Genomic DNA, 24,235 nt, shown 5'->3' on the forward strand with positions numbered 1-24,235 from the left:
GGGGTGTTGTCTGCCTCCTCTGGATAAATGGCCCACGGCAGTCCTGGCAGGTCCGTGGCAGCAGTAAGTTCCCTGGCAGGCAGGGCGCCACTGGCCTCAGCAGCAGGGTCGGTGGCCAGGAGCGAGCTGGGTCCGTCTGCCTCCTCTGGTGTCTCAGCCCCAACTGAGCAGGAGGGAGGCCACACCGCCTCACTACACAAACGTTTTCATCAATATTTGAAATATTCCTCCAAATAGTCACAAATAATATTACCCTATGAACAGCAGTGAAGTTTGCCCAGTATTTGTGAATCTGCTTTCCGATCATTTCCCACTTTTAGTCCTAGATCTTTAAAAGAGAAGAGCAGCTATCATACTCACCACTGGACCCCCTTATTGGTCAAGACCAAGAACAGAATAAGCCATAGAAATGTAACCCCCCTGCTTATCCCCATGAGGTGCTCCCTCTGGGATAGCGTGGAATCCCATTTAGCAGGGCAATGTGAAGGAAGCTCACTGAGCCATTGTGTCTATTTTGTTATGGACAGGAGATGTCACTTCTGTCTTTGGGACTGTTGACCCTGCACCCTTCACTGCATTAAATGTACGAGGGGGCAGAAATAGAGAAAAACAGATAAAGTAAGATGATAAGTCAATACACGTAGCATATATGCAAAGTACCTGTTAAATTGCGGTGATCCTGAGACTCCTTCTTTGCACTTAAGGACCAGGCTGAGGACAACAGAGCAAAGGTTCCTGGGTGCTTTATAAAGTCAGGGATCCAGCGGTCAGCTGGAGAAGTTCCCTATGCAGAGGTTTCATTTTTCTTTAAATATGCTTTCTATCATGAGAATAGACTATTTCTTGCTCAAGACTTGTTTTGTAATGATTAAGCAGGCACAAAACCCAAGCAGAAGGGAACAAAAGCAGAACTCAGAACTGAAAGCAAATATCTTGTTGCTCCTTTTGCATACAACATAGGTGAAATGGTCAAATGGTATAACTTGCTTCCATAAAAAGGTTTTGTAACATTTGGCTAGCTTGACACATGCAGTTATATGAATGGGACATATTCTCAGTTTATATAATTGAAAGATAAACCTAAAAACAAAGTTTCCAAGAGGACCGAATGCTTAATGGAAATGGGATATGAAGCCCTTCAACTCGCAGGCCTGGTCTACACTAACCCCCAAATTCGAACTAAGGTACGCAACTTCAGCTACGTGAATAACGTAGCTGAAGTCGACATACCTTAGTTCGAACTTACCGCGGTTCAGACGCGGTCCACATGCGGCAGGCAGGCTCCCCGTCGACTCCGCGGTACTCCTCTCGCCGAGCTGGAGTACCGCAGTCGACGGCGAGCGCTTCCGGGATCGATTTATCGCGTCCAGACCAGACGCGATAAATCGAACCCGGAACTTCGATTGCCAGCTGTCGAACTACCGCGGTAGTGTAGACCTGGCCTAAGTGACCATTCAAATCCAGCCCATGGCGAAATTGTTACTTTGCAATTGCTATTCAGTGTTCGATGTGAATTGAGTTTGGCAGTCTCCATGTATTTCCTTATGGACCTGTGTTCACAGCACAAAACTGTGTCCGTGCTTGGTGAAAATTTGGAACTTTCCTGGCAGCCTCAAGAAGAAGCCAAAGCTATAATGTGCCATGGGGACTGAACTCAACCTCTCACATCAGGACTGAGGCACTTTGCTTGGGGCCACGGTGGGAGATGCTTACAGTACCACTGCCTTGTCTTTCTCACCAACAGAAGTTGGTCCAATAAAAGATACTACCTCACCCACTTTGTATCTCTAGTTCTATATTTCAGTTTTTCTGCACTAAACCAAGAACTTCACCCTCCAAGTTATGCATCTGACACTTTCAACTACATTATCACTAGATTTGCTGAAAAACACATTAAATAAAAGAATTCCTGGTGAAGAGGCATTTTTAAATGAAATCAACTAATCTACATTTTGAGGTGATTAATGCCGATAAGATGATAATTTCATAGATTTCCATTTGCAAATGTTTTACTGGAGTGGGCAGACGATCCTTAGCAATGCAAGGACGGGGGTAGGAGATTTGCATAGTTCAGTAAACATGGTCGTTTCAGTTTTTATTTTCCACCTGCTTTAATTTCCAACTTTGCATTCAGAGCATGTATTTTACTGTGGTGATATAACCTTTCCTCTTTTGTTCCAGGCTGGGTGCAGAATAGTTTCTTCAGATCAATGGACTGTAAGGTTATTCATTTCTGAGTCAGAGATCTTGAGCTTGATGATCATAGAAGCTACTTCCTCCAAAGTCTACTTAAAAAAGAAAGAAAGAAAAAAAAGAGAAGAGAATACAGAAAAAAATTACCAGTAATTACCAGTGTGTGAGGGCACCATGAGTCAATGGATCTGCTTTTTGTCAGTATCCGGAGTTTAGATGTGCTGATTTTAGTGACAAAATGAAAGTGCTTTATGCTCCTATTGGCCCTGAAGATCAAACACAGATGGATTCTGTTCTGGTTTGTATCAACAGAACTGTTCACTAAGTTCCAGTCGCAGGAACTAAGTTATGTCTGTGCAATTCCATCAGAGACACGGAGTCAGACTGGGGTAGCTGGGGCATAATTTTAAGACAATGAGGTTGCGGAGGTGTAGGCGAAGGCAGAGTTTGGTGAGCAAGTTCTTTATTCCTGGTGATGATGCAACCAAGAAGTACCCAGCTTGAATTTCAGATCCCAAAGTCCAGTGTGCAGTGGCAGCTAGAAAAAAGAAATATTTTTATTTGTAAACTGATCAGATTTGCTCTGTAGTTAACATGGAGAGACACAATGCTACTTTTACCATGACTTATCAGCCACACTTCAAGCCCTTAATCCTGCAACCAAGGTTGTCGTGTTCCACTGCAAGTCTGAATGGAGGCTATGCATGGGCACAAAGAAGGTTAACTCCTCGACATAGGTCTCCACAGTGAGAGAAAATCAATCTCAAGTTTCTTGCACGCCTACTCCCTGAGGCCAGGTGTACACCACAGACTTACGCTGGTATAACTATATTGCTCAGGGTGTGAAAAATCCATCCCCCTGAGCAACATAGTTATACCAACCATAACCTCCCCATGCAGACAGCACTATGACAGTGGGAGAGCTTCTCCGGTCAACATAGCTACCGCCTCTCACGGAGGTGGATTAACTATGGCGATGGGAGACAGCTCTTCACTTAAGCACTATAGCAACATTTTTAGAATAGACCTGCCCTTACTCTGAAGAGCGCAACCTTGAATGAGATTTTAGGGCCTTTTTCGTAGTTACATTAAGGCTCACTTACATTGCTCTGGCAGCCTAAAGTGCTTTAAAGTGGGTACAAATGTAATTTATACCTACGGTGAACCAGTGGCATAGCCAGCTTCTAAGAGGAGGGGGAGCAAACATAAAAAAGGCGCCCCCCCTTGGCTCCTCCTCTGGCCATGCCCCCCTTGGCTCCTCCTCCGGCCGCTCCGCGCCCCCCCCTTGGCTGGCTCCTCCGGCTGCACCGTCCCTCCCCCCCCCCCCCTTGGCTCCTCCGGCCCTGCCGTGCCACCCCTGCGGCCCCCCCCTCGCTCCTCCGGCCGCGGCTGCCGGCTGCCATGCTGCACCCCCCCCACTCCTCCGGCCGCGCCCTCCGCCCCCCATGGCTGCCGGCCGCGCTGCAGGCCACCAGCCTGCGCCCCCCCTCGCTCCTCCGGCCGCTTTTGGAAAGGCGCTGCTTTTGGAACATGTGCTGAGGGGAAGCGGCTGCTTCCCCTGCACCCCGCTAGCTACGCTACTGTGGTGAACCCTCTTTCAGCTGCCAAAGTGGTGCAAAAGGGGCTTAGCAAAACTGAGAATTAGACCCATGGTCTTTTGTTGTCTGATCATAAAAGAAAATGATCTTCCTTGACAAACAAGAGAAATGGTTTGAACTAAATAGGATGAAATTCAAAAAGGACAAATGCAAAGTGCTATACTTAGGAAGGAATAATCAATTGCACAAATAAAAATGGGAAATGACTGCTGTTAATACATCCCAGAATGATGTTTGCTTTTTTTTGCAACAGTGTTACACTGTTGACTCATATTTAGTTTGTGATCCACTATAACGCCCAAATCCTTTTCTGCGGAACTCCTTCCTATGCTATACTTAGGAAGGAATAGTCAATTGCACAAATAAAAATGGGAAATGACTGCATCATTCTGGGATGTATTAGCAACAGTGTTGTAAGCAAAACCACAAGAAGTAATTCTTCCATTCTACTCAGCACTAAACCCTCAACTGAAGGATTGTGTGCAGTTCTAGGCACTAGACTTTAGGAAAGATGTGGGCAAATTGGAGAAAGTCGAGCAACAAAAATGATTAAAGGTCTAGAAAACATGGCCTATGAGGAAAGCTTGGAAAAACTGGGTTTGTTTAGTTGAGAGAAGAGAAGACCCACAGCGAGGCCACGTCTGGCCTGTGTTGTCTGACTCAGGCTCATGGGGCTTGGGCTGCGGGGCTATAAAATTGCAGTGTAGACATTCAGGCTCAGGTTGGAGCCCAGGCTCTGAGACTCGGTGCAGTGTGTCTTTTATCACAGTGTAGACATACCCTTCGTCACTGCTTCAGCACTTGCTCACCACTCTCTGCTAGCACAGGCAGGTGAAGGTGCAGACACTATTATCCAAGTCTGCCTGCTCCACTGACTTTATCACTGATTTAGGGCTACCACTTTTTCCTATCTGTCCTGCAGGATAAACTAATCCCATTGTGACGATGTCTTCATGTGATTTCACCGAACGTTGCAACGTTTTCACTCCCCAGTTGCACTGATGGGTTGGTGGGGGTGTTGTGTTGTAATGGAGAGTTGCATTTTGGCACAAACTAATCCCATTGTGATGATGCCTTCATGTGATTTCACCAAACGTTGCAACGTTTTCACTTTCACAATGGAGGGTTGCATTTTGGCGCCTCGGTACCCTGTGTGGAAATCACACAAGCCGGTGAGTGGCTGCTGTCTCATGACATAACATCACATCATGATTCCAAAAGGACACTAGTGACTCAGACTGCCTGCGAATGACAGGGCATCATAAGGACCCATGAAAAATAGGGCTTATCCAGTGGATAATTATGAAAATTCAGCACGTATGACTTTCAAATCGGCCCCAACTTTCCCAGAATGTATTCCTGTCATCCCTACTATTGTTTCATTGTCAGGCAAGAGGAAAGAAGTTCTGTTATTCCATATAATTTTGGTCTAGGCTACAGTAAATTTAACTAGACGAGAGCATGATTGTTAAAATGTTCAGTTCTCCTCCCTTTAAGTTATTTCTAAGCATATTGTTTCCTTCAGATTTAGCAACGATTAAAACAAACCAATGCTCTGTCCAAACTCGCATTTTGCTTATTACTTTCCAGTCATTGCCCCACTACTATCCGACTTTGGCTTACCTCACCTGGTACTGTAGTGGATAGACTGCCGAAGTAGGAGTCAGGAGCTTTGGATTCTAGTCCCACCTCTGACGGTAGCCTGCTGGGTGAGCTTGGGCAAGTCACTTCCCTATTCTGGGCCTCAGTTCCCCCAGCTATAAAATAGGGTTAATGATACTGATCTTTGCAAAGTGCTTTGAGATCTACTGATGAAAAGCAATAAATAAGAGCTAGGGATTATTAGTGTTTCCCAATTACTTCACTCAGAAAAGGCACGAGGCCACTTACCTACCAACTTCAGTAATAAGGCATAATACCCAGTACAATAGTAATAATAATATGTAGTATACTAATAATGCATAGTATTTATATAGTGCCATCCATCCAAATACTTCAAAGCACTTTACAAAATTGAGTCAATAGCACTGTCATCATTTTAGAGATGAGGAAACTGAGGCACAGAGCGTAACCAGTTTATCTAAAGTCAGTACAGGCAGGCCTTTTTCTCACTGACATTAAAGCCATTATAATTATTTCAAAGGCATAAAAACGACCCACGGCTCAGCGCCCGAGTCCGAATGTCTACTCCACTATTTTTAACCCCACAGCACAAGCCCTGCAAGCCTGACTCAGTTGACCTGGGCTCTGAGACTTGCCGCCGTGGGTTTGTTTGGGGTTTTTTTTTCCTGTGTAGATGGACCCTGAGATCCACAGATGAAAGGTTCTATAGCAGTGCAAAGGCTAATCGGGCCAGATCTTCAGCTGCTATAAATCAGCATCGCTCCTATTGTGAATAACCCTCGGAACACAGACTGTACAGCGATGACGTGCTTGCGAGGATGAATATATTTGCCTGCTGCAGCCTCTTAAGGGTTACATATCAGCTTCCTGCATTTTTGTGCCTGCTTATTCACCACAAAACAATGACTGAGCAAGCTGGGAAGTTCAGAGAAATAATAACTCATGTTCTTATGGTAAAGGACTGAAGAAATGAAAAGGAAACTTCTGCATTGGGAATTTCACCAGCTGGATTCCTGGCTTGATAGAGCACCCGGGTCACCCTTGCTACATCCAGACACTGTACGCCCAGCACGTGCTCTGTACTCCTGTTGTCCTCAGCCTTAGATAAAGGAAAGAAGTTTCTTATAGTGCAGCGATAGACAGTTGTGTCTGGGGATCACAGCATTGGAAAAGGCAATTTTCATCCAGGCTGCTTGGAAATGTGTTTCATCTGATTTTGTCTGCTTTTCCCATTCTTCCCTCTGCCTGCTTTTGCTGAATGCAGTGCATGTGGAGGGTGCACAAGTCAGTGGATAGCCCAGGTTGCTAGTGTTTGCTTTGCAGCCTTTGGGTTAAAAAAATCTACACATGTGGACAGGGCAGACACATTTTGATCCATGGACATGGCCCTTGCCACCATGTAGCTGCACCAAGGGAGTGAGGTGTCTTTCCCATCATAGGCACCGACTCTGTAGGTGCTTTGGGGCTCAAGCACCTGTAGAAAAAAATAGTGTGTGCTCAGCACCCACCAGCCACAGCTGTTTGGCAGCGCTCCCGATGAGCTGTTCCAGGGTGCCTCCGATTGGCTGTTTGGCGGCTGAGGGAGGGCGGAGAGCAGCGAGCATGCAGGGGCCTTGATGAGGGGTTGGAGCTGGGGGGTGGGAAGAGGCGGAGCAAGGGTGGGGCCTCAGGGCCAGGCCGGAATGGGGGTGGGGCCTGGGGGCAGAGCGTGTGTGAAGCACCCCCAGGGAAAAATAAAAGTCAGCGCCTATGTTTCACACCCGTCACAGCCTTCATTCCAACCCAATCTGAGACAGCAACAATGCCGATGAGCGTCATGTTCAAAGCAGTGTAGACAGAAAGCGATTAAGGCTCACAACATCCTGTGGAGGCTTGTGGAGATAGAACTAAAAACACCCTCCTCCTTGGTAGGCCTGCTGCTTGTCTCAGATCCACCAGATAGATCGGTTGGGGGGATTTTCCCCTTAGAGACTATACAACATTGTTACACAAAGCAATTAGATTAAAACATGCCTAAGGTTAGCATCTTGTATAGGGCTAGTGTAGAATCCCTTTAAATAGACCAGCGAGTGCCGCTCGAGGGCTCGCAAACTATTTAAAGGCTTGCACAGCCGTTGGTATTTTAACAGGCCACATTTCCAGCTCTCAAGAGACCATTTTGGAGTACAGAGATCTATATTTGTGGCTGGCAATGCTGCAGTGGTCCTCTTGTTCTCATTCTGCATATACACCCTTGGCCACTGAAATATGCACCCCAGGCTATGGAAGGAGAAAGAACCTAGAATTAGTCTTAAGAAAAATAAAACATCATTAATTATCTTCTGATTTTTACATGAACCTCCACGGTTCCTGGGGCTCTAGACTGGTGCCTTTGGAGGTGGAAGTCTTCAGAGACCAGCAATGAAAGAAGTAAAATAAAATACCTGTGGTAGGCCTGATTCTTCATTGCCCTGCCCTTTGTGTGGCCATTTACAACACCTCAAAGTGGGCAGAAAATGCTACCAGAACATTGCTCCTGCAGGGTTTTTCACCCACTTGGTACTGGTGCAAATGACTGCACAGTCACAGAATCCTCCCTTTGCCCCTCAGATCAGAAAGGACGCTGATGCAGCCATAGCTGGATTATCCCTCTCAGGCCCCCGGTCCTGGTCTCTCTCCCCCCAATTCCCCCCGTGCTGTGGCCACAGCACCCACTAGAAGGGCTAGGGGCTGCCATATGCCAGGCTGTGGGCCTGCCCCCTCACTGCCCAGCTCAGTCATCAGCTGGGCTGGCGTCCATCCGGGGCTCGACCCTCCCCAAGTGACAGACTGACCCTCATTTGCACTGAGGGCCCTGTACACTGCTCTACCCAGTGCAAGGAGGCCGTAGTGCAAACGGGACTGGATCCATCCTATAGAGGGCTGTGTGTGTGCGAGTGAGAGAGAGAGATCCCAGCGACCTTCCAGCAAAACCATGAGATGGCAGCACTGAGGGCCCCTTCAGCACCTCGGCCAGAGGGCCATCAGGAATCCCTGCTACCACAACATGCTGGTGACTACTGTACCCACCTCAGGGGTGCCTCTTTCCACAGGGTGGCATCCCTCCCTGGGGGACCCCTGCTCTCAGCGGGGGGGCATAGCAATTCCCCACCCTACCATTCAATGGTTGATGGAACTGAAGCTTAAAATCTATGAGCACAGCCCCTGCTCTCCCAGGCCTCCCCCTTTTTGCTCGACCCCCCTCCCCATTCCATCTACCCCATCCTCCATTTATTTCCTCTGCTTTCTTCCTGCCTTCCAGCCCCCCTTCCACCACTCCCTTTCACCCCTTCACTCTGGAAGGCAAAGGAGAGAGGGAACTGGTGAGATGGAGCAGTGGAGGGGATCCCATGCTGGGGTAGTGGGAGCTGGGGCGCCCCGTCTTTTTTGAGGGCTTAGGTGGGATGTGAGTAGGGTTGCCAACTTGGTAATATTTAAAAACCAGACACTCCAGCAGGAGTGCCAGAACCTCCCCTGCCCCGCCCATTCCCCTGAGGCCCCGCCCCATCCATGCCTCTTCCCCCATTCCCCTGTTGCTCGCTGCTTTTCCCCTTACACCCCCCACCACCCGGGTCAGGAGGGATTTGCCTGTGGAGCTGGGGCTGGGAGCTGCAGCCACCCAATATAGGTAGGAGGCGGCCCCCAGCTGAGTAGAGGCTGGTGCAGGTGATGACCTGGCGCCTCCCCACCTCCCTCGCCCGCAGACTTTGAGTGTCCGGTCAGTAGATCTGACTGGACACTGTCTGGTCCCCTTTCCAACCACACTTTCCAGTTGAAAACTGGGCATGTGATCACCCTAGAGTGGTGTCTAGACCTTGTGCTGGCCCTCCACACAGGGTGAATTTCACCTAAAAGTTTAGGAAACAAACAGTACAGAGTCAGACATTGCCTAGCAACAGGGGTTGTCCAAGATCCATCAGTCACTCACCTGGCGCTCCCCCCAAACGAGGGGAAGCAGTGACACAAGACAGCCTCATCGAACCACCCAAGTAAAACTGCAAATTTAGCCAGGGCAAGAAATGCTTTGGTGGTTGTTGCAAATCTTATGAAATTTCACTGAGTTGATGTTGCTCAGTTGTTCCAAATTCATCCATTGGTGGGGTTCTTTGTGGGTTTGTCAGGTTGGGTTTTTTTGCAACTGACAGATTATATTTTGCTAAAACCAGCCACAAAGATAAAGACATAACTGGGGACAAGCTCCCCAAATGGTTACATTTTGACAAAGATGTGATTTCTCACTCCTGTCCCACCGGTGATCATTCTTCCACCTGGCCTTACAACACACTGATGGATCCCACATTTTTCCCGGCTTCCCTTGGATTAACTAAAGCTCTGACCTCGTAACCTGATTAATTCAAGTGGACACCTGTGCCCATATGGAGCCCTCTTGGGGGTTTGCCTAGATTCAGGGATCCACCCTCACGAATCAGATTTTGCAGCATCAGGGCCCGAGAGTTTGTTTAGTCTGTAATCAGTGTGGCTTTGAATTTCTGTTGCTCGCTAAGTATCCCACGCCTTGCCCTGCTGAACAGACTGAGCCTAAACTTTTCAGACAATTGAATATATTTTTTTCCTTTTGGAAGAGGATGTGTAATTTCTATTACATGCATTGTTTACAGATGAGATTAGATCTGGATCGTCATAGCAACCTCACTGCTGAATTGGAGAGAAGAGAATGCATTTCATGTGCTGTAGAGATGTGTGACCTCACTCTGAAACTCTATCCCGCAAGGATTCTGTCAATAGGTGTCTGCAAATCATATTCCGAAGTAGGTCAGATCCGGAAGCAGGGCTCCATCGCGGCCTGTGGAGTAGAGCAGGGCAGCAGATGTGATTCCCAGTGCCGTGCTGGCACTTGCAGCTGGGGGTGTGGATTCCAGATTCACCCTTTCCCTGCATTCTTGCTCATTCAATCGCTCATCCCATACCTACAGCTAGATTTACAGCCTTTGGGCCTGACTCCCTGCTACTGTGCAGCATGTGCAGTCATGTATACCTCGGCTGAAAACTGCTGCTATTCTGATTCAGCAACATTATACACCTACTTTGCACAGGGGTAAATGGCTGTGCAGTGGAAGAGAGAATCAGGCCTTTCATCTCTGCACCGTGTCCTTGGTCCAAGCGCTGCAAGTGCAAAGGCTGACCTCACTCTGTAGGTCCCAATTTATAACAGCAGCAGCACTTGGTTCCGTGGCTGGCCTTCTCCATGGCACAAGGCGATATCAGGTCATTTCTGACTGCTGGCGTGCTACGGTTTTCGCATAAGACTTATGGGAGCAGCATTGCAAGATACCAACCCAATTTTGTGTAGCCATGGAAAACATGTTCCCTCCTCCAAGGAATGTCCATAGTTTGCTTGATCTCCCGGGTTGCTAATGATTGCTTTGTGACCTGTATTGTGGAAAATTGATCCATGTGTCTAGGATGTATTGCTCCATCTACTTTGCCTCTCCACCTCTGACGTGGCTTTGGCAACTCTACCACATGGACTAGCTTTATCCGTTTGACACGGCCTTCACTCCAACACATTTTGAGACAGCGGCAGTGACAATACTTGGCACTGAAATAGCACTTCACATGCGCAAAGCAATGCATAGACATTAATCAATTACAAACACCCCTGTGGGATAGGGAGAGTGAGCTAAAAGTGCCCAAATTCTGGACCAGACCAATCATGATCATTCATCATTTCAGCTGCTTGTCTCAGGTCCGTCAGATGGATCTGATGGGAGGATTTTGCCATTAGAACCCGTACATTGTTCTCAAACAGAGCAGCTAGATTACAGCAAGGCTAAGATTAGCAGTTTAAGAGACCACATCTCCAGAGTGTATTCTGAAGCAGAGTGTCCCTCTATATTTGTGGATAAGAACCGTAGCTGGCAATCCCGCAGTGGTTTCCTTTGTTCCTGGACATTCGAATGTACCCTTTGTCACCGAAATATTCACCCCAGCTGTTGGAAGGAGAAAAAACACAGAATTAAACATTAAGAGAATAAAACATCTTTCTTTATAGGCAGGGTTCCCCTCCCCCATTTTCTCATGTGTTTCAAGCTGTTTAACAAAGTACATCCAATTCACAGTAGTACAGACACATACAAGCACAGCTCTACACAGCTTACTCATGCCACACGCATATCCCAGGAGCACGTTATTCTATAGATAAATACGGCTTAGTGATGGATTTTCTTTTACCTGTTTTTCACAAGCCAAAAGTCCTTCCCATCCAGGGTGCCATAGCCGATAGCTAGAACCCCATGATTCACGTCATCAGTGCATCGTGGATCATCGTAGACTCCTGGAAGGAAAGAATGCGCAATCACGTGGGAGAAAAAAACCCGGCAGGTACTTCTCTGCTCAGTAAAGTTGTTGTGAGCAACGGCAACCACATGGTACCAACATGCCTCTAACTTGGTGCCCTGGAGGGGGGGTAATAATAACAATCCCTCCCTCTTTTCATCAGTAGATCACAAAGCAGGTTAGTCTCATTATCTCCATTGTGCAGCTTCGGAAACTAAGGCACAGAGCAGGCAGTGACTTGCCCTGGGGATAGAACACAGCTCTCCTAAGCCCCTGGGCTGAGTTTGATGCAGCACAAAATATCTGACAATGCCTGGAATACAACCCAGTCAAAACTAATTAAAAAAAGCACAGGTTAATAGTATCAGGAGGCAGCCGTGTTAGTCTGTATCCACAAAAACAACAAGGAGTCTGGTGGCACCTTAAAGACTAACAGATTTATTTGGGCATAAGCTTTCGTGGGTAAAAACCTCACTTCTTCAGATGTAAGTCATGCTGACTTGGTGGGGCGTTCTGTCCCCCTCTAGTGGTGTTTGGGCCACAGAAAGGTTGATGAGCCTGCCACAGCCTTGGTTAGAAGAGGTTGGGTCTTTCAGAGCAAGCAGGAAAGGCTCATGCATTAAGATTCAGAAGTTCCACGTTCGCTCCTCGCTGCTCACCCCGGCATACTGGCATTACATTAACATGAGTGAAGGGTCCACACTGGGGTGCTATTTTAATGACACACACTAAGACACCAGCAGGAATTGAACCCGGGGTCATTAGCCCTTGAAGCACCATTCGAGCTAAAGGAGCATCTCCGGTCATTTGTTGTTGTTATTAATCTGTGTCACAGTAGCACCTGCCAGCCCCAGACATAGACCAGGGCCCCATGGCGCTGTATAAATGCAGAACAAAAGGATCGTCCCTGCCCCAAAGAGCTTCCAATCTAAGGGTATGTCCACACTGCACACTCCTTATGGCAGCGTATAGACTATACACACTCCACACACACCCCACACAGGTATAAAAAGCAGGGTAGATGGCTTAGGGGAGTAAAGACACACCTGAAGCCTTAGGGTATATGCCCTACACAGCTCTCTACAGGCCCAACCAGGGCCTCCCCCATCTACACTGCTATTTTTAGCAGTGTCATATGTCGCTACCGCCCCGCTGCTGGGGCCTTTTTGTGCCACAGGGAAAGACTCCAGCGGTGGAAGGTCGTGGGGAAAAACTCCGACAGCTCCCACTGCCTCCAGTGCCAGAACCTTCCACTGCTGTGTGTAGCTACACAGCGCCGTGCTTTTCACAGCCATGTGTAGCTACACCTATCCTACATGCCACCACCACCTGTATGCAGTATAGACATATCCTACGTATAAGACAAGAGACATTAGCTTCTAGCAGTAGTAGGCTTTTATCTTCTTGCCAGCTGCTAGAGGGGCTGCAGCCCCATGGAAAAAAAATAGTGGGTACTCAGCAGCCACCAGCCACAAATGATGGGTGGCACCACTAAAGGTGCCACTGATCAGCTGTTCAGCAGCTAGGAGAGGCGCTTGGGAAGGCAGAGAGCAGTTAGCGGGGCGGGAGCCTCGGCGGAGAGGTTGGAGCGAGGAGAGGCAGAGCGAGGGCGAGGCCTCAGGGCAAGGGACGGAGTAGGGGTGGGGCCTCGGGGCGGAGCAGGGGTGGAGCACCCCTGGGGAAAAATAAAAGTCAGCACCTATGAACCAAGGGGTTACATGATGGTGTCACTCACAAACAGCAAAACGTGCTTTCAGCTGCCTGTGGCTTTTGTTTTATAATTACTGTCATTTATTGAGGGATCAAAAGATTCCAGGAAATAACAAGGAAACAAAAGCCAGGTCTCCAGGAGAAGAGCACAATGTGCGCGTCTCCTCAGTAACAAGCTGCAGAACAAATAGCAGGTTCCTCCACATTCCTCTTTCAATTTAAAGAGACAGTCCACAGAAAGCAAAGGCATCACTGCTTCAAACTATGTACAGCACCGGGCGCAAGGTGTTGTAGCTTAGAGAATGTACCTGATCTGTACAGGAAAAACGAAGGCTGTTTCGCATCTATGGCGACAGACACAGGTCCGATATTGGCTATGGCATCCTTCAGGGCTGCTTCATCGGCATGCGGGAGCTCAACAAACTTGGAGCAGGTGGCGGCTCGCGTGGCAGGGTTATAGTGACACGTTCCGTTCTGGCAGGGGCACAGAGCAGATGAAACAGGGACATTTCAGCCTCTGGCATGAACATCTGACCCACTCACAGCATTTGTTTTTATCTCTCTTCTACTCCCCTCTGTTGTCTGAATCCCTCACATTTCTTAGATCACTGCTGCTCCCTCTGGAGCATTCCTTCTGCCTATGGGCATCGAGATCAGAGCTGAGGGACTAATTGATTTTTCAGTTCAGTGACTTATCCGGAAAAACAAACAAACAGAAAAAAACAAAACAAAACAAAAACCTAAAAAAACCCCACTGGTTTGTTTCAAACCAAAATTCCATTTTTTCAGGGTTTTTTGCTGAAACGAAAAATGGAAAAAATTTCATTTGATTCAAATGAAACATTTCAAATGTCATTTAATTTCCGAATGAGCTGTCAAAATGGTTCCTTTTAACATTTCCAGGGAGGGGAATCAGGGGGGGGGTTGGCTGAAAATATTTGCCAAATTTGTCAAATTCACGAATAGTTTTGGTGCCCTGAAAAGCACATTTTCAGCCAGTTTACTGTTTGTCAATTATTTTTATCCAGCTCTAATTGAGATGCCCCAGTGTTAATCTCTCTCCTTTCCCATCACTCAGGTAAGAAGAAATATGAGGATTCAGCCATCAATGACAGCAATGAAAATTTGCAGCACATACTTCATCTGTGGATTTATGAGCCTCCATGCCTCTATGATAGAGGGAAGTGTGAGGAACAGAGCTAAGATTACAACCCAAGTGACCTGAGTACAAGTCCCTCTGCTCTAGCCACTAGACACCACTTCCCACCCAGAATTGGGATTAGACACCAGGAATCCTGACTCCAAGTTCTACTGCTCTAACCACTAAAGAACACTGCCTGAAGGCCTCTTCCCTTGTTCTTTGTGCTGACACAAACAGCGCAGGAAGAACCAGCAAAACAGGCCACAAAGAACAGAATGCTACACACTCGCAAGAAGAGATGCCAGCAACAGACTAAGAAAAGGACTATGGAGTCTCTGTGTTTTTGGGGTTGTCCACACTGCATTTTAAACCTGGGTCTGGGGGACCGGTGCTTGTAGACTCAGTGTTTCTAAGCACACCTTGAGCAGCCACACTGCACTGTAAACCTGGGTTTACAATTGCTGGGCCCAGGTCTCACAGTTGTGCTAATGTGTCCATACTGCCCTGCACAGACCTTCTGACTTGGGTCTGCAGCTTTTGTTGCGCCCACTCTGCAAAATGACAAGGCTTGGACCCAAGTCAGCAGGACTCGGACTCTGACCCACCCCTCTAGCAGTGTCGTAGGACCTGGGCCCTGAGCGCTTGCTGACCTGAGTCAGGCTGATTTGCGTGTGGATGGAAGGGGAGCCTGGGCTCAAACCTGAGTCAGAACCCAGGCTTAGTGTGCAGTGTAGACAGACCCTCTCTGTGTCTGTCTGAAACTTGGATACCAACCTGAGCTGCGTATGGATAGGAGGAGTCCGAATCAATGCCGTCATTATCAATGATATACTGGAAGGCTTGGGTCATAAATCCGCCGCTGCAGCCATGGTTCCCGTACATAATGGAACAGTCGACTAGGTTCTGTGCACTGAGAGACACCAGGTTTCCAGTTTTCAGTTTCACCTGGGCTTCTAGGGCACCGACAGCACTAAAAGCCCAGCAGGCCCCACAGGCCAGCTGAAAAAAACAGAGATGCGCTCAGCCACTGCTGTGATGGGTACCCATGTCAGTAGGGGAACAGATTGAGCCTCCCACCTGATTTTTCACATCCGTAACACATCCTTTGTCCCTCCAGTCCATGGAGTCAGGCACTTTGCTGCCACGGCGTGGCCTGTAGGTGGAATTTCGGTCAGGTCGGTGGGGAATTTTCACTCCAGTTAACAAAGCAGCCACTTCCTCGCTGGTCTAGTTAAAAGAACACACACACCCCTTCAGACGGACGTCCCCTTCGATGTACAGACTGGCCCCGAACACTGGGGACATTGAGATACAAACTCTGCGGCTCAGGTTCAACTCTTGTTCATCGATACAGTGTTTTCCTTTATGCAGTGAAAACTATGAGCACGCCTGAATGCTGGGGATCGCCTGGCTGACACAATAGCCCAGGCTGTAACTTTGTTTGCCGGGAACTCTGGATTCTGTGATTCTCCACATGCTAATCCTCCTCCCCCAGGACATTGCTGGGGATAGAACACAGGAGTAGCGCTGTCGGAAAGTTTTCAGACAAAACCAAATTTTGCGGGGGGCTGAAAAATGCATATTTGGGTCGACTGAAACTTTGCGTAAACTCACCTTGAATTTGAAAAATTGTTTCAGCCGGGAAAAAAAATTCAAAATTAGTCCAATTGTTTGGATTCAAAATGACTTTTCAGTTCAAATTTTACTTCCATTTTATTTATTTATTAAAAAGGTAAAATAATCTAGAAAACTAAACGTGTTGTCCGACCCTAAATGAATTGTTTTCATCTTTTTTTCATTTCACCATTGCTATTTCAGGTCCACCTGAAACTAACTTTTGATTGATTGATTTTTCAGTCACCAAACCAAAAAAAATCTCTTCTTCACATAGCTCTACCCAGGAGCATCAGCATTGCCAAGTCGCTTGATTTTATTGAGAGTGTCACAATATCTGGTGTTTTCCTTAAAGCACCAATGTGGGGGGGTTGTGAGATTGCACAAGAATTTCAGCTTTTTTTTTCTTTTTCTTTAAGTTTCCATCTCTCATATAATTGTGGAGAACTGTTGGAAAACCTAACCCTTAAAAGTGCAAAACCCAGAGGCAAATAAAAAGAGCCCCCAGACTTAGACATTTTTTAAATCCCAGGATTTTTAACCCCCCCATGATTTTAGGGGCCTGACTCCTAAATTCTGAATGTTTGGCGTTGGCAGTAACGGGATCTGAAGCACAAGCCCCTGCAATTTCAGTTAAAGGAACAACTTCTTTAACCAGCAACGGCCTACCAGACAGGTCGTGTGTTATTCCACACGTGACATTTCTCATGGGGATAAGGGAGGGTGGCAGACACAGTAAGGTATAGAAGCAGGAACCTACGGGAATGAGAGTCCCACACTTTTGACCTCACATGCACTGTATGTGCAAGATCACGATGCTTGGAGGATGCCATTTGATACAGAAATATGCTGGGGGGGGGGGGGTCACCCCAGCAGCGGGCTAGCAGGGGGTGGAGCACCTGCACTTAAAAAATCAGGACTACTCCCCTGATGGCAGATTTCCCTCACACAACCCTGACCCAAGCAAGTAGAACAAAGATTTGCACAGCTCTTGGGAGCGGTGACGGGGGCAGGTTGCTGCTGGAGGACGCAGAGGGGTGCTGTGGTTTGGGGGCCTACCTCTGCAGGGCTCATACTGACCTTGGACTGGCTGGAGCTTATTCTGCCCCTGATTCAGTTACATTCTCTGGCCACAGCACCCCCAGGGAAATCCTGATAATTCCCAGATGCCCAGTCACTTGGTCTATTTTTTTAACTTACCATGTCTGCCAGGTGGTTCATGCCCAGCTCATAGGAACGCAGCCCCAGTGAGTGCTCGAGGTTATGCAGCATAACGAGCTTGAGGTTCTTTTCCCAGGTCACGCGCCGTTCCCCTTCCTCTTTCTGGAACCAAAGCACAGCCCCCACGTTACTATGCAGTAGCACAGAGGAAACCATCTGCAGTATAAATGGGTTATAGTTCTACAGTCCTTTTTTATCCCCCAGGAACCTAAGTGCTTTGCAAAAATGTTGTCCAAATCCTGCAACACTCACTCAAGCAAAACTTCCTAGGAAATCAAGGGGAGTCTTAACAAGTTAAGTGTGGCAAGATTGAGTCCTTCCCCACCCCCAAAATGCAGCTAGTTCTGCAGTGGTGTACAGCAGCTTTTTTAACAGCACACAGCAACACTACACAAAACGGTTCATTTATTAAATGCTGAAACTAACCATTTTTCCTACCTTTCCATCTTAATTTTTTTAATTCGATCGAAACAATATGCCAAAATCAAGCCGAATTCCCCAATGGTTTCTGTCAACCCGAATCTGCATTTTTCCACCACAAAAAAAGAAAAGAGTCATGTGAAAAATTTCACCTGGCTCTAATATATCCCAAACAAAACACGCTTGAAGAAATCAGCTAACCCCTAGGATGGTTTAGGCAAGGTGGCGGGTTCATACAGAGTCCAATGTTAATTAAAACTGAATGCACTTCTGAAAGCAGAGAGAGCTTTGGAATCTCCAGGAGAAGAGCAGGAGGCAGCGTTCTCAGTGAGAGCTGGCATAGGGCTGGCATGCTAAGATCCTGGATACCTGCTGACCTGAGGGAAGATGGTGATGGAAATCCCCCTCCCCCACTTTAACCCCACAGCTGCACAGAGCCCACCTTGTGGCTGTATTGCTTGCCATAGGTTTTCTTCCAGAGCTCCCAGTGGTTATCCAGCGTCGGGTCTGTGTGTAGATGTGCAGTAGCAGCAGCAGCAAGAGAGGCCAAGAAGATACAAACCAACAGCTTCATTCTGCTCAGCTGGGGGGGGGGGGGGGGGGGAGAGCACGCTGGTGAGAGATAATATCTGCATGGTTAAGTCAAGTGTCTCAATTTCCTCCACTCAGTGATGTTACAAAAGATCCAGCACTGAGTTGCTGAGATTTCTCCACTCTCTGTGCCATGAGCAAAGTGTCAAGAAGCAAACCCTGATCCTGCAGCAGTTCTCACACTGAGCCATCCGGCAGCTTGTACCTCCTGGGGGCAGTGGGGCAGGGGAAAGGGCTTCCTGGAACCCCATACGACAACAACAGACTTGAAAGGAAAACAGAGCTGGGTCAATGGATAATATCACCCGGCTACTTCTACAGCTTCTGAACTGGATCTTGGACCTGGCCATGGGCATCAGAGCCTGGGATAAGGTGATCCAGCGGGGAGGGAGGGATAGAGCTAGCGAAAGTCAGAGACATTCCCAGCTGGGGTGGGAATTGATGTAGCTTCACTGAGGTCAATGAGTTTGATCCCTAGCTGGTGTAAACTGGTGTCGCTCCATTGTGGTCACTGGAGCGAAGCTGATTTACACCAGCTGAGGATCTGGCCCAGAGAGATTTAGGTGAAGAGGATTTGGATTTTCAAAGGAGCTCAAGCGATTTTCAAGGGAGTTCGGCACCCAAATCCCATTGACTCTCACCTAACTCCCCTAGGTTCCTCTGAACACTCCAGCCTAGATAGGAAGATGGAGGTGTGTATGGGGCTAGAAAGACAGAGAGAGACAGAGACGGTGTATGAGAATAGATAGATAGAGAGGGTGTATGGTGAGTGAGAGAGAGGGAGTGTTGAATAGATAGATAGAGGGGGTTATGGGAAGAGAGAGAGGTTTATATGGGGATAGAAAGACAAGACTGATACACGCTGGTGTCCGCAGATGCAAACTCTCTACAAGCAAAATAAAAAACGCCATTTCTTGATTTTACTTCCTCAAACACATTGTTCCAAACACAACAAAGAGGAGATTTAAAGTACAAGGGGAAAAAGAAAAAGACAAACATACCTGACGGGAGTTCGACTGGTGGAGATTTCTAGGCAGGAATCCTGAACTGATCAGCAGGCAGCAAGAATTCCCCTAAATTCTCCGCCCAAGGTTGGTTCCTGAGTGAACCCTAACACTCTTCCTGCTCTAACTGCATGCCGAGAAGAAGGAGTTCGGTTTGCCCTGCCAGGCTCGTCACATGGGACTGTGAATGAGGAAATGGCAGGACCACTGCTTTCACTTTTACTGTGACTGTATCAAACTAGGGATGTTCACTACGGCTGCAGGCTGATTTTCAGTGCCCAGCCCCGGAACACTAAAATCAGATGTTTTTCCTTCCCTTCCCAGACCCTACAGCACATGATTTGGAGAGTTAAAAAATAAACTAGTAGGGTCAACATTTTCAAAAGCTCAGACAGGTGCAAACAGTCACTGGAACCTCCCTTTTGGGGTTTAAATGATCATCAGTATAATGGTAAAACCTAGAGATCCCAGCTGAGATCACGGCCCTGTTGTGCAGGGTTCTGCATGAACGCAGAGGGAGAGATAGAGCCTGCCTCCCTGAGCTCACAAGCTAAATAGACAAGACAGACAAAGAGCAGGGGGAAACTGAGGCAGAGATCAGGGAAGCAGTTTGCCCAAGCTCACACAGCAGGGCAGTGCTAGTGCAGGGACTAGAACCTACATCTCCTGAGTCCCAGTCCAGTGCCTGCTTCATTGGCATTTTGGGCACCCAGCATGTTCACTAAGCCGGTGTCTGGTTTAGCTTCAACTGCCTGAGCACCCGGCATGGAGTGGGATTGTCAGAGCACCCATGCACTTTCCTGGGTGCACAGGGCTAAGCAGAAATGCCCTCTAGGTGCACATTAGCATATGGACATTGGCACTATGAATATGCTAATGAGGCCTAGAATCCCAACCACGGCCACTGCCTTTTTTTTTTGCCGGTGGGTGCTCCTCTCCGCCCCCTCACCCCATTCAAACGGCAGGTGGGGCCTTTGGAGGGAAGAGGCCAAGTGTGAGTGGGGTCTGGGGTGGACCGCGGACTGGGGGAAGAGGCCGAGCGGGGCGGGGCGTCGATACGGAGCAGTGGACAGAGCAGGGGGTGGGGCCATGGTTGTGGCGCTGTGGCCACAAAATATTAATCTGGTCCTGCGGGTGCTGAGATGGACCCTGAGATCCACAGATGAAAGGTTCTATAGCAGTGCAAAGGCTAATTGGGCCACATCTTCAGCTGCTATAAATCAGCATCGCTCCTAGTTATGAATAACCCTCAGAACACAGACTGCATAGCAATGAACTGCTTGCAAGGATGAATATTTGCCTGCTGCAGCCTCTAAAGGGTTACAGACGTAAGCAGGGTCTGAATGAACTGAATGAATGCAGGGGGGAGACTTCAGGAGCAAACTGTATTTACATGAACACACCTACTCTGCTTAGATATCCAGCAGATAGAACAGTGTTGCTCAAAATAATCAACTTTGGCTGGTGTTGGGTTACAAATCACTTTAGTATTGAATGCAGGGTGGGGAAATGCTGTTATCAATGTGTATGTCATTATGAATGAAGGGGAGCAGAACTGTGCTTAAACCTGTCCCAAATGAGGGGGTCACCCCCAGCTGAAAGGGCCTCGTTAAGCCAGGGGCTTGAATGCCAGAGCCCTGTGAAAGTAAGAGGACAGGTGTCCCAGCTAGGAGGTGTGGACTCTCCCTAGGGGTCCCAGGACTGGTTTAACCTGTTCCGCCCCACTGTTCAAAGAAAGAACTAAATAGGGTTCATTAGGATCCTTTTCGTTATTTTAAATGCTCAATAAGAGCTGAAATCAGATATGGTTGGACTGTGTTTCTACCCAGCCTGCTAAGAGCTAAAATTCACTGAGAGTTTGAGATGGGGCAGTGTTTCTACCCCAGCCTGCAAAGAGCTGAAAATTACTAAGGCTATATCTACACTACACAGCTTTTAGCGACACTCCCGTGTCGATACAGCCGTGTCGATAAAAGTCGGGCAGTGTAGCTACTGTTTGTTGGCATTTTTGCTGACAAAATACTTCCATCCCCAATGAGCGGCATTCGCATTGTCGACAGGAGACACCCCACCATTCAATGGTTGACGGAAATGAAGATTAAAATCTGTGAGCACAGTCCCCATTCACCCAGGCCTCCCACTTCTTGCTCTACACCTCCCCCATTCCATCTACCCCATCCTCCATTTATTTCCTCTGCTTCCTTCCTGCCTTCCAGCCCCCCTCTCCACCACTCCCTTCACCCCTTCATTCTGGAAGGCAAAGGAGAGAGGGAATTGGTGAGATGGAGCAGTGGAGGGGATCCCATGCTGTGGTAGTGGGAGCTGGGGTGCCCCGTCTTTTTTGAGGGCTTAGGTGGGATGTGAGTAGGGTTGCCAACTAGGTAATATTTAAAAACCGGACACTCCAGCAGGAGTGCCAGAACCTCCCCTGCCCCACCTATTTCCCCCAAAAGCCCCACCTCTTCCCCTGACACCCCACTCCATCCACTCCTCTTCCCCCCTCCCCCTGTTGCTCACTGCTTTTCCCCTTCCATCCTCTGCCGTCCGGGTAAGGAGGGACTCACCTGTGGAGCCGGGGCTGGGAGCTACAGCCACACAACGAAGGTAGGAGGCGGCCCCAGCTGAGTAGAGGCTGGTGCGGGTGATGACCCGGCGCCTCCCCGCCTCCCTCACCCGCAGTAACCGGACTTTGAATGTCTGGTCCCCTTTTCAAGCGGACTTTCCAGTCAAAAATTGGGTACCTGATCACCCTAGAGTGGTGTGACGGGTTGGATCACAGAAACCCCCTTGGGAGCTGCCACCTGATGTACCAAGACTACCCCTGCTTCTGTTTTCCCTGCTAGCTCAGGACTCCAGCACCCTGTCTTGCTGAGCCAGACACTCCCGTCTGCTCCAACACAGACCCAGGGTCTGAATAACTTGCCCCAAAGCTGCAAGTTTACCTGAAAACAGCTCACAGAAGTGTGCTTGTTTTTAGCACTCAGATGCCCAACTCCCAATGGGGTCTAAACCCAAATAAATCCGTTTTACCCTGTATAAAGCTTATACAGGGTAAACTCATAAATTGTTCGCCCTCTATAACACTGATAGAGAGATATGCACAGTTGTTTGCTCCCCCAGGTATTAATACATACTCTGAGTTAATTACTAAGTAGAAAGTGATTTTATTAAATACAAAAAGTAGAATTTAAGTGGTTCCAAGTAGTAACAGACAGAACAAAGTAAGTCACCAGGCAAAATAAAAATAAAATGCGCAAATCTATGTCTAATCAAACTGAATACAGATAATCTCACCCTCAGAGATGCTTCAGTAAGTTTTTTCTCAGACTGGACACCTTCCAGGCCTGGGCACAATTCTTTCCCCTGGTACAGCTCTTGTTCCAGCTCAGGTGATAGCTAGGGGATTCTTCATGATGACTCCTCTCCCCCTCTGTTCTCTTCCACCCCTTTATATATCTTTTGCATAAGGCGGGAACCCTTTGTCCCTCTGGGTTTCCACACCCCCCACACTGGAAAAGCACCCAGGTTAAAGATGGATTCCAGGTCAGGTGACATGATCACATGTCACTGCAAGACTTCATTACCCACTTGCCAGCACACACATATACAGGAAGCCTAACAGGTAAACACAGCCATCTGCAGACAATGGTCCTGGTTAATGGGAGTCATCAAAATTCCAAACCACTATTAATGGCCCACACTTTGCATAATTACAATAGGCCCTTAGAGTTATATTTCATATTTCTAGTTTTAGATACAAGAGTGGTACATTTATACAAATAGGATGATCACACTCAGTAGATTATAAGCTTTGTAAGGATACCTTACAAGAGACCTTTTGCATGAAGCATATTCCAGTTACATTATATTCACTTGTCATATTTTTATAAAACTATTCCAGTTACATTATATTCACTTCTTATTATGTTTTTATAAAATCATATAGACGGCACAACGTCACAAATGGCGTCTAGACCTTGTGCTGGCCGTCTGCACAGGGTGAATTTCACCCTAAAAGTTCAGGTAACAAAAAAGTAGAGTCAGACATTGCCTAGCAACTGGGGCTGCCCAAGATCCATCAGTCACTCACCTGGCGCTCCCCCCAAACGAGGGGAAGCAGTGACACAAGACAGCCACATGGAACCTCCCAAGTACAACTGCAAATTTAGCCCAGGGTGGTTGCAAACCTCATGAAATTTCACTGAGTCGATGTTGCTCAGTTGTTCCAAATTCATCCATTGCTAGGTTTTTTTGTGGGTTTGTCGGGTTGTTGTTTTTTTACAACTGACAGATTATATTTTGCTAAAACCAGCCACAAAGATAAAGAAATAACTGGGGACAAGCTCCCCAAGTGGTTACATTTTCACAAAGATGTGATTTCTCACTCCTGTCCCACCAGTGATCATTTTTCTACGTGGCCCTGCAACACACTGATGGATCCCACATTTTTTGCCGGCTTCTCTTTGATTAACTAAAGCCCTGACCTTGTAACCTGATTAATTCAAGTGGACCCCTGTGCCCATATGGATCCCTCTTGGGGCTTTGCAGAAATTCAGGGCTCCACCCTCATGAATCAGATTTTGCCAGCATCAGGGCCTGAGATTTTGTTTCGCCTGTAATGAGTGTGGCTTTGCATTTCTGTCGCTCGCTAAGTATCCCACACCTGGCCCTGCTGAACAGACTGAGCTTAAGCCTCTCAGACAATTGAATATATTTTTTTCCTTTTGGAAGAGGATGTGTAATTTCTATTACATACATTGTTTACAGATGAGATTAGATCTGGATCGTCACAGCAACCTTACTGC

At 47.7% G+C, this 24,235-nt stretch overlaps 1 protein-coding gene across 2 annotated transcripts; it reads right to left on the minus strand.

The window, feature by feature from the left end:
- Positions 1–11,236: 11,236 nt before the first annotated feature.
- On the minus strand, positions 11,237–18,409 carry LOC135892283 (cathepsin S-like). Of its 2 annotated transcripts, XM_065419990.1 has the most exons (7): positions 18,278–18,409; positions 17,395–17,517; positions 15,658–15,807; positions 15,355–15,579; positions 13,748–13,913; positions 11,625–11,727; positions 11,237–11,383 (listed from the first exon to the last, which is right to left on the minus strand). In XM_065419990.1, exons 1-7 carry the CDS (start codon positions 18,407–18,409, stop codon positions 11,284–11,286), a joined length of 999 nt encoding a protein of 332 aa, XP_065276062.1. In that variant the 3' UTR covers positions 11,237–11,283. The 2 variants fall into 2 exon arrangements, with proteins under 2 accessions (XP_065276062.1, XP_065276063.1); XM_065419991.1 differs by lacking the exon at positions 15,658–15,807.
- Positions 18,410–24,235: the final 5,826 nt, after the last annotated feature.

The sequence above is a fragment of the Emys orbicularis genome, chromosome 20, assembly GCF_028017835.1.
Source record: "Emys orbicularis isolate rEmyOrb1 chromosome 20, rEmyOrb1.hap1, whole genome shotgun sequence".
Lineage (NCBI taxonomy): Eukaryota > Metazoa > Chordata > Testudines > Emydidae > Emys > Emys orbicularis.

Coding starts and splice junctions, on each gene's coding strand:
- LOC135892283 (XM_065419990.1), bottom strand. CDS start 18,409: ATGAAGCTGTTGGTTTGTATCTTCTTGGCCTCTCTTGCTGCTGCTGCT. Junction 13,914..15,354: donor CCTATCCATACGCAGCTCAG/GTTGGTATCCAA, acceptor TGCCCCTGCCAG/AACGGAACGTGTCACTATAA. Junction 11,384..11,624: donor TTTTGGCTTGTGAAAAACAG/GTAAAAGAAAAT, acceptor TCCTTCCAACAG/CTGGGGTGAATATTTCGGTG.